The following is a 16,802-nucleotide window of genomic DNA, read 5'->3' on the forward strand; positions in this document are numbered from 1 at the left end:
AGGTTGTGCAGTTTCTGCAGCCATGGGTTACTTCTGAGAGGTTTGAAATTTAGACAGGGAGCCATAGATTGAATGAATTCTAGAGCTTGAGATTCGAGTTGAAGGGGGGGGAGTGAGGAGGGGGAGCGGATGCTGTGTTTACCAACATCGGCGAGGATTGCAGCGTTGCCAGTGTTCCATTCAGATCTCTAGGAGTAATGGATGCAGAGCGAGAGGCACCCCTACCTTGCTTGTTGCTATGTTTGGGCATGTTTTCGGCGATAGATTCAGTATGTAGTACAGTATAGTACAGTATGCAGGGACTATAGTACAGTAGTATAGTACAGTATGCAGGGACTGCATACCAAAGCATCTTGTTACATAAATCTTTTGCATCGCCTTGCATTTAAAGGACCTCGTCTTTGTGAATTTACAAATTTTGTGTTAAGAAATTCATGGAAGTCTGAATTTAAGTTATTGAATCTCTCACAGAGTGAGAATTGTCTACATATTTAATTTAACTTGATACAGTTTTGTGTATATATATATATATATATATATATATATATATATATATATATATATATATATATATATATATATATATATATATATATATATATATATATATATATATATATATGTCGTACCTAGTAGCCAGAACGCACTTCTCAGCCTACTATGCAAGGCCCGATTTGCCTAATAAGCCAAGTTTTCCTGAATTAATATATTTTCTCTAATTTTTTTCTTATGAAATGATAAAGCTACACATTTCATTATGTATGAGGTCAATTTATTTTTATTGGAGTTAAAATTAACGTAGATATATGACCGAACCTAACCAACCCTACCTAACCTAACCTATCTTTATAGGTTAGGTTAGGTTAGGTAGCCGAAAAAGTTAGGTTAGGTTAGGTTAGGTAGGTTAGGTAGTCGAAAAACAATTAATTCATGAAAACTTGGCTTATTAGGCAAATCGGGCCTTGCATAGTAGGCTGAGAAGTGCGTTCTGGCTACTAGGTACGACATATATATATATATATATATATATATATATATATATATATATATATATATATATATATATATATATGTATGTATATATATATGTATATATATATATATGTATATATATATATATGTATATATATATATATGTATATATATATATATGTATATATATATATATGTATATATATATATATGTATATATATATATATGTATATATATATATATGTATATATATATATATGTATATATATATATATGTATATATATATATATGTATATATATATATATGTATATATATATATATGTATATATATATATATGTATATATATATATATGTATATATATATATATGTATATATATATATATATGTATATATATATATATGTATATATATATATATATGTATATATATATATATGTATATATATATATATATATGTATATATATATATATATGTATATATATATATATGTATATATATATATATGTATATATATATATATGTATATATATATATATGTATATATATATATATGTATATATATATATATGTATATATATATATATGTATATATATATATATGTATATATATATATATGTATATATATATATATGTATATATATATATATGTATATATATATATATGTATATATATATATATGTATATATATATATATGTATATATATATATATGTATATATATATATATGTATATATATATATATGTATATATATATATATGTATATATATATATATGTATATATATATATATGTATATATATATATATGTATATATATATATATGTATATATATATATAATTTATTGTGTCAGGGGGACAGGCAGCAAGTACACAAACATACATGTTTGGCTTATATCGAGGTCCCCTCCAAGGTTGAACTACTTACCCTCCCAAGGGTGCAACCCCACAACAAGCCGACTAATTCTTGAGTACCTATTTACTGCTAGGTAAACAGGGGCATTAGGTGATAGGAACTGAAATCAGGCACATTGCTGCTAAACTTTTCCATCTAACTCTTAAATCACAGTTGCAGGCTACCATTCTCATATTAATTATCATATTAATGTACCCCCGTAGTAGTAAGCATAGCCTAGTGACATGGCAAACATGTTCTGCAGAAACCTAATGGCAGATGAAATGTAATTAGAACTAGGTATAACAGTCAGGACACAACCATTTCTGTCCCACCTGGGGTTCAAACCCAGAATTCCCAATTGTGAGTCGAGAACAAACCCAACTGTATTACCGGGACTCTTAGTTTGTCTTTGTATTTATAACCTGCCAGGCTTATTGTGTGCACCCGAAGTTAAGTTTCAATGATTACATTTCGGTACAGTATTACTTTCACTAAAGCTAACATATATTTTCTTTCTTCAGGATGGCACAAAGGTATTCCCACCACAGGTTAGCACCCCACCCACACCCTTTGCTGATCGGGAAACTTTGGAAAAGGAATTGAAGGCCCTTGAGCAAGATTTGGGTGACTTGAGATCACTCACCAACCCAAGTTGGCTCGAGCAGGATACTGTAGCCAGCTACTCTGATTCGACTACCACGGGTCAGTCATATTTTTTTTAATCATTAGTTGAGACATTATTATTATTGTTACAATTCCATTCAATGTTAAAATAACTTGTAAAATGGAATACTACTAAGATCTATCAAGTGCATGTTTAGTCATCACCATAATGAACATAATCACCATAATTCAGAACATACATATGACTTCCATAGTGTTAGTCTTGCTGATATTTTGTAGGTACGCTTCTTGAGTGTAAGATAATTTCATGTCTATTTCTTCTGGTGTTGAACAATCATAATAGCTAAACAGATACAAATTTCAGTATAGTTTTTTAGTAATTTGAAAATATAAATTCTCTTACAAATACTGTACAGTAATATAGTACTGGGTATTGTTTAGAGAAATAAAAAAAAAACATTTTAAAGAGCTTATTTAATTGGTTTCTGTAAAACCAATTAAACCAATTCTGTAAAACCAATCATTTTCGATTAAAAAATGGCAACAAATAAAAGCTTTTAATTAACATACTCCAGGAGCGAGTGACACGGAGGACAGCACATCGCTGAGCAGTCTCAACACCAGCATCACCTCCAATGACTCTCTCTTTTCCCCACTCAATGGATCGGGCATCAATAGAGGCTCAGGTGGCAATGGAGGCACCAAAGGCCCCAGCTTCACCCTAGCAGCCCTCCGCCAGCTTGGTATTCATCTGGAGGAAGGTGAAGATATTGACTCCTTCATTGCTAACCTTACCATTCCACCACCACCTGAAGGATGTGTAGTAAGTCAAAGAGCATTTACCAATAAGCAAAGAGCTTTATCAATAATACACAGTATACACAAGGTAATTTCATTTTGTACATTACATATGATAGGTACACAGTATGATATATGGTTTTACAAACTCTACACTAAATTAATCTTAGTTTCAACATTAAGAATTATCATGTGGTATTCTTATAAATTCTCTAAGGAAGTGTAATGCTTGTATTCCCAGGACCTTCAAACATGTGCTGAAAACCGCAGAATGGGAAACGAGTATGACATATCCGCTTTTATCATCCCTCCCCCTCCAACTTCAGATGAGAAAGACAACAGGTCATCAGATATCATAAGAAGACTATATGAAGCCAAAGAAGGCATCAGTAGGGTAAAGATTATCTTTTTCTTTTGGTAATTTACATTTACTGGAACATTTTCATGAGCATATTTGCTTCATTGTACCTTAGTACCCATATGTTATTTTGTGTAGTGTTTAATGGCCTACAATAGGAAATGTTACTGTTAGGAACACAGATCTTACTTTGTGCTGGTATTTACCAAGTAGCAACCATCTCCAGTGGGGGTAGGAAGCATGTCTCACCCTTCTTCCTGATGAGCTCTTTCATTTTTGTTTTGAAGTGAAGCCCCAGCTTTCACAGCTTTAGTGAGTAGGTAAAAGAGTGTTTATTGTCTGTCTAACCTCGTATCGAGGTTTGGCGAGCCTTGATGGTGCTCTTGGCGAGGATCACATTGGACTTACTTATGCAGTATTGCAATATTGTCAGAACATCAGTGTAACAGATGTTCAATTGCAACTACTTCAATTGCACCAATTCCCTTGATATCACATATGCAAGTATTGAAACTGATTGACCACTTCTAGTATGCAATTCATATTTATTTCACACGATTTCCTATTCTCTTAATTAGCATATAACATGAGTATTGCCCACATTCACTTTAAACCGTCTTCTCATACATCAATCAAAACTTTCAGCTTATCTAAGTAAATTTTTTACAGTAACACACTGCTAAAAGAATTATCATCTTCATTCATCAGATCTTCATATTAGGTTTACAACTTTTTCTGATACTGTACTGTATTCTTAGCTTGACATCTTTCATGACCCATCCATGAATTACAGTATAATCTCGCTTATCTGAAGCCCGCTTTTCCGAATCTTTGGGTTATCTGGCAGTTTTTGAGGCTGGATAAAAACTTCACCATATCTGAATAGGAATTCAGATAACCAAAGATTTTGCTGGATAATGCAGTCAGCCATCAGGTCATACTGTAGCAGTGGGTCGAGGCGTGGGGTATGGGGAATTTTGGAGGTGGCAGGTTTCAAGGTCGAGGGTTTTGGAGAGAGAGGGGAGAGTCTGGAGGGACTGTTTGGGATGTGGTGGTGTAGGCTGGTGTGGAGATTTGGGATGTGGGTGAGTGTGTTTGTGAGGTGCATGTGTGAGTGTACATGTATCGGAGTTTGGGATATGCTGGGTGTGTATAGGGGTGCTTTTGTGGAGGGCGAGTGAGAGATTCACAACCATTTTCTTGACGTGTCCTTATAATGACTGCTGGTGGTGGCTGAGACGGTTCCGGAAGAGCTGGGAGGGAGAGGACGGCATGTGTAGGAAGGGAAGGATTGAGTGTACGTGAGGGTTGGGAGGGTGGTGGAGGAAGGGAAGGAGGGAACCTTCAGGCGAGAGGGGAGTATGGAGTGGGTGTGGGTGTGTTTTTGAATGTTGTGTGCCTGCCTGCCTGCCTCCCACCCCATACCTGACAGCCAGTTAGTTATCCATCTATTCATCCAGCCCGTCTGTCCACCCACTTGCCCCACACACTAGCCAACCAATCAACCAACCAACCAGCTAAACTACCCAGCCAGTCACACAGTAATTATTATGTGTATGTGTTATTACCTAAGTATTATTACCTAAGTATAATTAGAGGATGAGAGTTACACTCGTGGTGTCCCGTCTACCTAGCACTCTTTGTTATGTAACGCTTTGAATCTTCTAACGGTTTTGGCCTCCACCACCTTCTCACTTAACTTGTTCCAACTGTCTACCACTCTGTTTGCAAAAGTAAATTCTTATATTTCTTCGGCATCTTTGTTTAGTTAGTTTAAATCTATGCCTTCTTGTTCTTGAAGTTCCAGGTCTCAGGAAAGCTACCCTATCAATTTTATCGATTCCTGTTACTATTTTGTATGTAGTGACCATATCATCTCTTTTTCTTCTGTCTTCTAGTTTTGGCATATTTAATGCCTCTAACATCTCCTCGTAGCTCTTGCCCTTCAGTTCTGGGTGCCACTTAATAGCATGTCTTTGCACTTTTCCAGTTTGTTGATGTGCTTCTTAAGATATGGGCACCACACAACCGCTGCATATTTTAGCTTTGGCCTAACAAAACTCGTGAACAATTTCTTTAGTATTTCACCATCCATGTACTGTATTTAAAAGCAATTCTAAAGTTAGAAAGCATAGCATAGGTTCCTCGCACAATGTTCTTTATGTGGTCCTCAGGTGATAGTTTTCTATCTAGAACCACCCCTCGTTGGGCCTCGTAGCCTGGTGGATAGCGCGCAGGACTCGTAATTCTGTGGCGCGGGTTCGATTCCCGCACGAGGCAGAAACAAATGGGCAAAGTTTCTTTCACCCTGAATGCCCCTGTTACCTAGCAGTAAATAGGTACCTGGGAGTTAAGTCAGCTGTCACGGGCTGCTTCCTGGGGGTGGAGGCCTGGTCGAGGACCGGGCCGCGGGGACACTAAAGCCCCGAAATCATCTCAAGATAACCTCAAGATAACCCCTAGATCTCTTTCTTTATCAAAATTCTTTAAAGATTTCTCACATAATTTATAGGTTGTGTGGGGTCTATGTTCTCCTATTCCACATTCCATAACATGGCATTTATTCACATTAAATTCCATTTGCCAAGTGGTGCTCCATATACTTATTTTGTCCAGGTCTTCTTGAAGGGCATGACAATCATCTAGGTTTCTTATCTTCCCTATTATCTTAGCATCATCAGCAAACATGTTCATATAATTCTGTATTTCATCTAGTAGATCATTTATGTAGACAATGAACATCACTGGTGCAAGAACTGAACCCTGTGGTACTCCACTTATGACATTTCTCCAGTCCGATACATTGCCTCTGATTACTGCCCTCATTTTTCTATGTCAGAAAATTTTTCATCCATGTTAGCTTACCTGTCACCCCCTCCAATATTTTCTAGTTTCCAGAACAACCTCTTATGTGGCACTTGGTCAAAAGCCTTTTTTAGGTCCAGATAGATGCAGTCAACCCAACCATCTCTTTCCTGTAAAATCTCTGTGGCTCGATCATAAAAACTGAGTAAATTTGATACACAGGATCTTCCAGATTGAAAACCATACTGTCTGTCTGATATTATATAATTTCTCTCCAGGTGTTCTACCCATTTAGTTTTTATTATTTTTTCCAATATTTTGACTATTACACTTTTGAATGATACAGGTCTATAATTGAGGGGGGTCTTCCCTGCTGCCACTTTTGTAGATTGGAACTATGTTAGCCTTTTTCCACACATCTGCTACGACTCCTGTACACAGGGCTGTCTGAAAAATCAGCGTAACACTGAAAATAGGAGATGCTTTTTAACCCATAGGGTTATAAACCAGTAGAACTGCTTACCCACAGAAGCTGTAAATGACAAAACACTGTTGAACTTTAAAATCCAGATTGAAAAAATTTGTCAAGACAAATAGGGGACCATTGACAATGTTCCGGCTTATCTTTGTCTTGGCCACTATAGTGTGCTAGTGGCCCTCTAGTAAATGCAATCACTTCCATACATGCTTATCACTTTCAAGACTATGTCATAGTTCCCATCTGTCAGGGAAAGAAAGCTTATTAGGCCTAATGAGATCCCTCTAAGCGATCCCTCCCTAAATGGATCTTCCCTTGGATGGAACCCATAAGAGTTGCCTAACTCTTGGCACCTATATACTGCTCATCAGTGTGCAGAGACAATGGTGCAAGGAACTGTACCCAAATGTTTCACCCAGCCCAGGAATAGAACTCTGCTCTAGTCGGTTGAGAGCAGACTGTGCAAGCCACTTTCTTTGTCACTTCAAGTATAATAAACCATGAACACCTTACAAGCTTTCTCACATACTTTCTCTATAAACCGACTCAATGTAATCATCTGATCTACATATCTTATTTCACCTGAGAGCCCACTAAGTTCATTACTGACCAATTTCTCTATCATTTCCTATTCTCTTCCATTCACTATCATGTAATGCACTTTGCTAATTACACATGATACATGTGTATCATGTAAGCCTTTAGAATTCTTACACTCACTAATTTATAAATGTTTTAAATTTCTAATTAGCTAACATGAGTAATAAATTTTCTAGATGGTGTGTGAAGACAACAGTGATGTTGAAGAAGGAGAGAAGGACCACGAAATTGCAGAGGTGCGTGTCAGCTCAGAAACAGTGCCCAAACGTACCGCTCTGGCGGGGAAGGTAGCGTCCCTTCAAAGACGCTTTGAAACTTCTCCTCGGACAACACACAATAATTCATCTAACTCTAGTGCCTCCATAGACAATAGACAGTTGCTGCTGAAGCTTAGCAAAGAAAGCTCTCATTCTCCAAGTGATTCGTCGGGTTATGATAGTCTCAAATCAAATAGTTCTAATGTAGGACATGAACTTGATGCCAAATTGGCACAGGCGTTGGAAGAAAATGATAAGATGTTCAAAAGTTTTGACACTCTCAAGAGACAACAACTCATGAATGCCAAAATTACGGGTGGAGGTCAGGAAAAAGGAAAAGAGTGCAGTGATTTCAAACATCCTTCAGTAATGTCCAGAGTGCGAACCTTTAGTTCTGGAGGAAAGTGGGGTACTGGTTCTCTACAACGACCTTCAACACTTCAACGCCAATGACTGTGCCAACCAGTAAGGCAGATGTAAAGGAAGAGGAGTCTCCTCCTCCTCCTCCTCCACGCACTCCTATTACTCGAACAGGTACTCTTACTAATCCAAAGAAATCTAACCATTTCCTCCCTCATCAAAAATCCAAAGAAGCATTTCTATGAGCACCGGTAACCTTTCAAAGTCTGCCTCTGAAGATGACATGACAATTCACTCTAGTTATAACACCATCTTAAAGTCACCCACCCAAACCACCATGTCTTCAGCCTCCAGTGAAGATATCAGTAGTCAAGCCAAAGCCTCCCCAGGGTCGCCTTCCAAACAGAGTGTAGCTTCTAGCAATGACTCGCTCACTTCGTCTTCAAGTATGGTAACTGTCAAATCAGCCTCTCTCAAAAGCTTAGACAATGATGAGGACCCTCCAGAACTGCCTCCAAGAAATGGACCTAAAACTGCCATGAAGCCTCCTCTTCCAAGAAGTCCATCGCAGGTGAGGTCACATTCCTAGTAAATAAACATTTATTTTGTAGTTGTCACATGACATCATATAATATAATGAAACTGGACCATGCAATGTATGCATTGAAGGTTACATGATTCTTCTACTTGATGTATTGTAACAAATTATACTTTACAACTAATCTTTACCATAATTCTTAATGTTTAAATTTACCAATATAAACCTTAGGCACTTTACCTATCTAGGAGCTCTCCATCTCTAACCCGTAAAATGTGGCTATCATCACAATTGTCACCTCGCCTGTGGGGGGGGAATTGTTCTTATAGGATAATACATCTGCATGCAAAACCAAGAAAAAAAAACAAATATAATTGGGGGGGGGGAGGTTTAAGAGCTGTAGCGGGCATTCTCTTTCAATGTCATACACCATGGTCGCTGACTGGTGTGGGTTGGAGGAAATTGTATATTCATCTTGTTATTTCACTTATTAGTTTATACAATGTAGTGTTTGCATTGACTGTCACCTATTGCATGAAAAGTATGATGACTGCAAACTTCATTACATAGTAAGCAACTGAAAAATGACAACAGAATTTTTTCATGGTCATTGGTTAACTCCATTACATCCATATTTATCTGAATTCACTTGAGGGCCACTATCACCTGTGGCCTCGAAAGGGACAGGAAGCCAGCATCTTTTCAAAGGATTCTCCCCCCCCCCTCCCCATTGTTCTTGATTATTTCTTCCCATTTGGATTGGCATAATAATATAATTTTATGAAAAGGACATTGAAGTCTTACAAAATCTACATGAACTCCACAAATGGTCAAAAGACTTGCAAATGCTTTTTAATATAGAAATATGCAAGACTTTGCACATGGGACATAACAAGCCATGTCACAATTACCACATTAATAACATTACCTTGCAGCAGATTGATGAACAAAGACCATGGAGTCAAAATCTAATTTTTATTGAACGTTGCACAACAGGTAGAAGCAGCAGTAAAAAAAAATAGCTAACCAAACCCTAGGAATAATCAAGTGTACCTTTGACTTTAAGGAAGAGAAGGTAATGATTCAATTCGATAAATGTCTGGTTCACCCCATATATGTATCCAAGTAGGGAGACCTCATCTTCTGAAAGACATAGCTGCTTTGGAGAAAAGTGCAACACCAGGCAATAAAAATCATTCCGGAACTAAGTCAATTCATGTACCAGGAACACTTGAGGACCACAGGGCTAAGAACACTGCAAACCAGGCATGACAGGGTGGATCTCACTAAAATGTTTAAAATACTGAACAATTTGCCAGATGTTGATACAAACAATTTCTTCAAAAGGTTAGATGTAACACAAACAAGGAGCAAGGAATTCAAGCTGAACAAGCCACTATATAGGACTGAAAACAGGAGATGCTTTTTCACCCAAAAGTTTATAAACCAATGAAACTGCCTACCCACTGAAGCTGTAAATACCAAAAACTGTTAAATGTTAAAATCCAGCTGGAAAAAATAATCATGGCTAATAGAAGGGGGGGGGGGGCCTTTAACAAGCTGCGAGCTTCCTGTTATCATTGAAGCCACTAGGGTTATCTTGAGGTTATCTTGAGATGATTTCGGGGCTTTTTAGTGTCCCCGCGGCCCGGTCCTCGACCAGGCCTCCACCCCCAGGAAGCAGCCCGTGACAGCTGACTAACACCCAGGTACCTATTTTACTGCTAGGTAACAGGGGCATAGGGTGAAAGAAACTCTGCCCAATTGTTTCTCGCCGGCGCCTGGGATCGAACCCAGGACCACAGGATCACAAGTCCAGCGTGCTGTCCGCTCGGCCGACCGGCTCCTAAGGGTGTTCATGACTCTCAGGTAAATTCAAGTACAGTATGCAAACTGAGGAATAACAATAATGATCGTTATTATTAAATGATAACCATTTAGCCCAGGTGATAAAAAAAAAGAAAAAAAAAGATAATCACTGCATGATAAGGGTTAACGGAATGGTGGTTTATATAATTTTTCTGTTGTAAGTTTTGTTGGCCATTTCAAGTTCACCAAATAATTAAAATGCACAAAGGCCTTGTTATCACATTACTTAACACTTTCGCTCACCCCGCGCGCCACCCCTCGACAGGGCGATATGGGCCCCAGAGTGTCACAGAAGCGCGTGTTAATTCCGAAAAGTGTATACTCTCTTCAACTTTGTCACCTCAATTCTCCTTCTACGAGATTAAATTTGGTATCATTGTGTTCGCAATAAAATTCTCTACAGCACTAAATGCATATAAACTCCAAAAGCCCGGCTAATTACCCGCAGCAAACAGAGAAAGTGCGAACGAGTTACCCGGGAGCACGCAAACGGGATAAAATGTTTTCACTATTTTCACTCTGGTCACCTCAATTTTTGTCCTAGGTCTTTCATTTTGGTCTCAATGGGTTCGTAATACAATTCTCTAGAGGAACATTAGCCTATAAAAAAAAAACCTGGTCACGCTCCAACCGCCGACGAGTTGAAGACGGGCCACGTGTTAGCCGTGAGTGAGTGCTCAGAGGCCTTCCTGCTACACTCCCAATTCCTACCCTTTTCAAGCCTTTCTTTCGCAATTTTCTTCCTGGAAGGGCCTTGTTCATGATTACTATCCATCGTGGAGTAAGCGTAGATAGTTTCTAAAGCCGCAGTAAGAAATATAGCCACGGAAAATAGCCGAAATGTTCACACGTTTGAGATGCGAGGGGAAGCGACATTGGTCACAACAGTGGAGCAAAGACAATGGGTCCACGGCGTGTGCCAAGCAGCCTGAGGGCGACGAGGCTCAACAAAGAAAATGGGAAGACATCGGCGCACATTTTAAAACCAGTCCCCAAAAAATCGGATAAAAACCTGATTTTTGGCGAATTTTTAAAGTGGATGACGCAATGCTGCGTCATCCCCGGCATTACCGCCAGTAAACGGATGACGCAATGCTGCGTCATCCCCGAGCGAAAGTGTTAAGCAGTCAATGATGGCCTGGTTATCTTGTCAGTCAAGCAGCCACCGATGGCCTGATATCATGTCAGTCAAGCAGTCACCAATTCTTCCACTGAAAATTTAGAAGTTGTCTAATGGCTCAAAACTTCCTAGACATGCATGTTTAATTGTAAAAGTATCAGCAAATAATGAGGAAAATATAACATGCATAGTTAAAGATGGAAAAGAAAGAATGAGCAAATACCAGCCCATTCCATTCAGCTGCAGCCCAAGTATACCCAGGTTACCAGAGTATACCAAGTATACCCAGGAACTATCAGAGAGAAATGGTTACTCATTTCAATTCCCCATTCTGGTGCTTCCAAAGTCAGCTAGTCTGTAAAGTGCAGTATTAAAAAAAAAACAAAAAAACTTTTTGTTTGGAAATTTAAAAAACCTGCATTGAATATACTGTAATGAAACGCCATTTTCTGGGTGAGATCCGGAAGCACTCCCGGAGCTATCCAGGCTTATATGGATATATTAGACTTTGGCATCAATGTGCATGGAGTTCTAGGTCTACCAGGAGCACAATCCAGAACCTGGCCCCCTCAGAGAGACATGAGGAGCAATGGTCTAATAGAAACCCCTGTGTGGTTAGAAGCATTCTATGTCTGCCATCGACCGGGTCAGGCACCCAGAAAGGTAATCGCCCCAAAAACAAACCGCTATTCTGGTTAAATATTGCTACTGAAAGCCAAACTAGTGGACAGAACTCCCCAAATGAAAACGATCAAACGCACATGACGTCACGACGTTGCCGCTCCACTATCAGCACAATCCCCCCATCCTCCCTGGGAGGGGGAAGGGAAAGCCGCAATCCCTCATGCCGGCTATCCACCCTGCAGTTCTGAGGCTGGATGTCAAAACCCGTGAAAAAATGCCAACCGAAGGGAGGGAGGGTTGCCGGGAAGCCTCTGGATCTCGCCCAGAAAATGGAGTTTTGTTACATTTAATGTTAGTTATTTTGGGGGAGCCCCGTTGGCTTCCCGGAGCTACTTACCCAAAGATAACACAAGAGGGATAAACCCGGGAGGCGATCGCCAACAGAGCAAACATACTGTACAATGTCACGGGCACGAGGATAGACTGCAGGTAGGCCGTACCAAAGGACCCAGCGGACAACCTGGGAGACCCGAACCCCAGAACAGGGAAGAAGGGAAACCGGTCAACCCACAGCACGTTCCCGGCCACCAAGGCCTTGGCCCGCCGGAAACGGCGGAGAGCCATAACCGGACACAACACACGATGCACCCCTGGCCACACCAACCAGGAATCAAAAACCCAAGGACTCCTCTGGAAAACAGCAGTCTCACTCCTCGCCAGAAAATAAGAAGACAGCTCCAAACGAAGAAAACAACTACCAGGACCAAAAGAGCCCCCTGCACCAGGAGGCAAGCATGAAGCTTCCCGACCCGACCCCCAGAGGCCAATGCCAACAAGAGCCTTTGCCAAACAAACCTGAACCTAAGGGGCCACCACAAACCTGAACCTAAGGGGCCACCACAAACCTGAACCTAAGGGGCCACCACAAACTTGAACCTAAGGGGCCACCACAAACCTGAACCTAAGGGGCCACCACAAACCTGAACCTAAGGGGCCACCACAAACCTGAACCTAAGGGGCCACCACAAACCTGAACCTAAGGGGCCACCACAAACCTGAACCTAAGGGGCCACCACAAACCTGAACCTAAGGGGCCACCACAAACCAAGGAGAAGAGCACCCGGTCCAACAACCATTACAATTCCGGCAGTGCATGAGCAGGCCGGAGGTGAAACAACGCATGAGACAGCTTGTGGAATGGAGCAGAAGTAACATCAATACCGAACACAAGCTGCAGCAGCTCCGCAAGTACAGCACGATATGAGGAACAGTATTCGGCACAAGATGACCGCCCTGGAACAACCACGAAAGGAAGGTCAAGACAACCCCATCTGAGACAGAAGTACTCCTACGCAGAGATAAGAAATAACAAAGGGACCGCCTGGAAACTTCATACTGCCGCCGAGACGAAGCATGCAGGTGGGACACTATCAACGAAGCCACCCGCGCACAACATAAGTGATGATAGACCCCAAGGCAGAAAGCCTAGACGTGAAGACTCGAGGAGAATAGCGAACCATCCACGTACCGGGCTGGACCGATCTGCTGAAAGAGGCAGAGCCGCAGGAAGACCCTAGGGGTTTGGACACTGAGCAAGCAGCACCTGAAACCAAGGCTGGGCCAGCCACCAAGGGGTCAGAAGGACAACTCTCCCCTGGTAAGTCTCCAAGTGAGCCCAAAACACACGACCAATCACATGAGCCGAAGAATTGCAGGATGGATAATGGACGTGAGGGTCTGGGGTTTCCCCTTCCCCTTCCTGGGGAGGTGGGGTTGTGCAGACAGCGGCGCGGTAATGTGGTGACATCATGCTCATTCGCTCATTTTCATTTGGGGAGTTCTGTCCACTAGTTTGGCTTTCAGTAGCAATATTTGAACCAGAATAGGGGTTTGTTTTGGAACGCTTACCTTTCTGGGTGCCTGACCCAGTCGATGGCAGACATAGAATGCTTCCAAACACACGGAGGTTTCTATAAGCCATTGCTCCTCATGTCTCTTTGAGCGGGCCAGGTTCTGGCTCGTGGTTCCCGGTAGGCCTAGAACTCGATGCACATTGACTGATGCCAGAGTGTAATATATCCCTATCAGCCTGGATAGCTAGCTCCAGGGAGCCATGGGGCTCCCCTCAGAAATATAGGTAAAGGGTAATGCAATTTTTATTTGATTGTGAGAATAACTTCATTTCAGTAGGCGATAAGATAGTAATTGTAAGCTGTATTATTTTACTACAGAAAGAGTATCAAGAAAAACATTTTTCTTAAATAATTTACAATACAGTACTGTATATGCAATACTGTACATCCAATGAAATATGAAAGATTTTGTTAAAGAAAATTTTTATTCACAGGACAATGTGAAGGCAGCGATTCAAAACAAGGGCCTGCGTTCTCCATCACCAGCACGCAAGGCAGTAAGGAGTCCCTCACCAGACAACACAGAACGGCCTCCCTCGGTGCCTTCCAGACTGCGCAAGCCCCAGCTCAGTCCAACAACTTCTCCAACAAATAATTTACCAGGCACACACCGTCCGCGTCCTTCAAGCAAATTAAATGCACCTTCTACACCTACCAGTGGTAAAGCTCCTGCTGCCAGTCCAACGTCCCCTAGAGGTGGTACACGTTCTCCTCAGAAGAGTCCTAAAGTTAGCCGTAAGTCAGCTGCCACTGAGGAACATAAGCCTCTGCTTCCAGCTAAGACTAGTCAGTCACCAGCTCGAAGAGTTCCTGCATCAACACCAGCATCAAATGGTGTCAAAAGTCCCGTAAGAAGTGCCGACAAAAACTCTACAACCTCAAGATTGCCCAGACCAGATAACTCCAGTGTGGTCCTTAAGAACAGCCTTAACCAAGAAGTTGCTCCTCTTCAGACGTCCTCACCAAAACTATCACCTAAAAACAAAATGGTAAATGGCAAGACTCCAAATGGTATGGAGCTTGATGATTCTTTAGACTCTGGTAGCTTTGATCAAGATTCATTAGAAGAAACAGAGGATATTGAAGTGATGCCTCCAGCGTCAAGAGATGCCTTCCGTCGTTTTTCAGTAGTAGTTAGTCAATCCTTAAAATCCTTAACAGAGATGGCAGCAGCTTGTGCAGAAGCACAGCGTTCTGGAGGCACTGCCACTCAAGATGAAGCAAAATTTCAAGAAGCCAGAGAGGCCCTTACAAGTGAATCAAGACAATTTGTAACTGCCTCTAAATTATTTGTAAAGTCAGCCACAGAATCAGAAGATACTTTACTTAACTGTCTGGCCACGTGTATAACTCTGATGCAACGCATGGTTGATGTTACCCATCAAGTAGTGCGGCATACAACCACACCACTACAGACACAGAATGTGGTGGTGAAGGTGAGGGATGTGGCTACCACCTACCAGTCCACAGTACGGGCAGCACTCTCTGCTGCTGGCAGGGGAATGGACCACCCTTCCATGAACACCCTCATGACTCAGGCCACCAACCTGGCTGGTGTACTCACTGCTCTCATGCGTACACTCAGAGTATTCAGCCCGTGAATCCTCTAATGCTGTGAAATTTTCCATATATCATAGAATTGTGTGCATTATCATATTTAAGTTAATATTTGAAGTAATTGACAATAACAATCCACCAGTGACAGTTCAATGAATGCAGACTTACAAAAAAAGTACTTAATGTATTTACACGTTTGTAGATATAGAAGTAGCAACAAACGATATGCATAATGTCATCACTGTAGCCTGACCAGTTTCTGTAAATAATGATAGAAATCTCAGGTATTATGAACAGTTTGGAGAACATGAGTGTCAGCAGCTGAAGAAGCAAGCCTTTGGTACAGGTGATGAAGTTGGGAAAAGTGGAGGGTGACCTAACCATCAGTAGAGTTGTATATTTCAATACAATGATATAAACATAATTGTGTGTATAACATAATGCCTAACTTACCCACAGTCTTGCATTTGAAGATAACTTTCCAAGTGTATGTTTGTATCTCAAATGTACTTACAGTAATTATTTTAGTTACTTTTTTATTCCAAGATCATAGTCATGATTTGCAATTGTCCTTAGTCCTGACTATTTTCATTGTTATATCTTACGTAACTTACACTTTGCATCTATTTTCTCTTTACACTACCTTACATTTTGCCTACAAGTCATTTTAGCCCCTCCCTCAAATCCCTCTGTTGATGTATATAATATCTGTACAGCAAACTTGTGACATGTCAGCCCAAGTTAGGAGTTGTAATTCAGTGTTTTTTTAGTGTAACTGCTGTATTTTCTGCTAAATATAGTGTTACAGAGTATATTGTGAATGTTTTCTTATCCTTTGGTTTATAATTGTATGTTAAGATTTAAATAAGCACTATAATGGTCTGTCATATTCAAACTGCTGAAGCAGTTTTATTCTTCTTCGATTGTCAGTTATCACCATCCATCTCCCGTCTCCCTCACCCCGTTGACCCATGATCGTCCTTGTCCATTACACGCCATATCTATATCCCTTCTGCAGGGGGGTTT

General features: G+C 40.5%; 1 protein-coding gene across 1 annotated transcript in view; it reads left to right on the plus strand.

Moving 5' to 3' along the window:
• Positions 1-16,590, plus strand: part of LOC123748939 (serine-rich adhesin for platelets) — a 357,404-nt gene extending 340,814 nt beyond the window's left edge. The window contains 7 exon segments of the mRNA XM_069315267.1: positions 2,397-2,577; positions 3,075-3,322; positions 3,539-3,691; positions 7,715-8,240; positions 8,243-8,355; positions 8,358-8,726; positions 14,654-16,590. Coding sequence (XP_069171368.1) covers positions 2,397-2,577; positions 3,075-3,322; positions 3,539-3,691; positions 7,715-8,240; positions 8,243-8,355; positions 8,358-8,726; positions 14,654-15,820 — 2,757 coding nt within the window. The 3' untranslated portion in view covers positions 15,821-16,590.
• The last annotated feature ends 212 nt before the right edge of the window (positions 16,591-16,802 follow it).

Source organism: Procambarus clarkii, chromosome 81 (genome assembly GCF_040958095.1).
Source record: "Procambarus clarkii isolate CNS0578487 chromosome 81, FALCON_Pclarkii_2.0, whole genome shotgun sequence".
Lineage (NCBI taxonomy): Eukaryota > Metazoa > Arthropoda > Malacostraca > Decapoda > Cambaridae > Procambarus > Procambarus clarkii.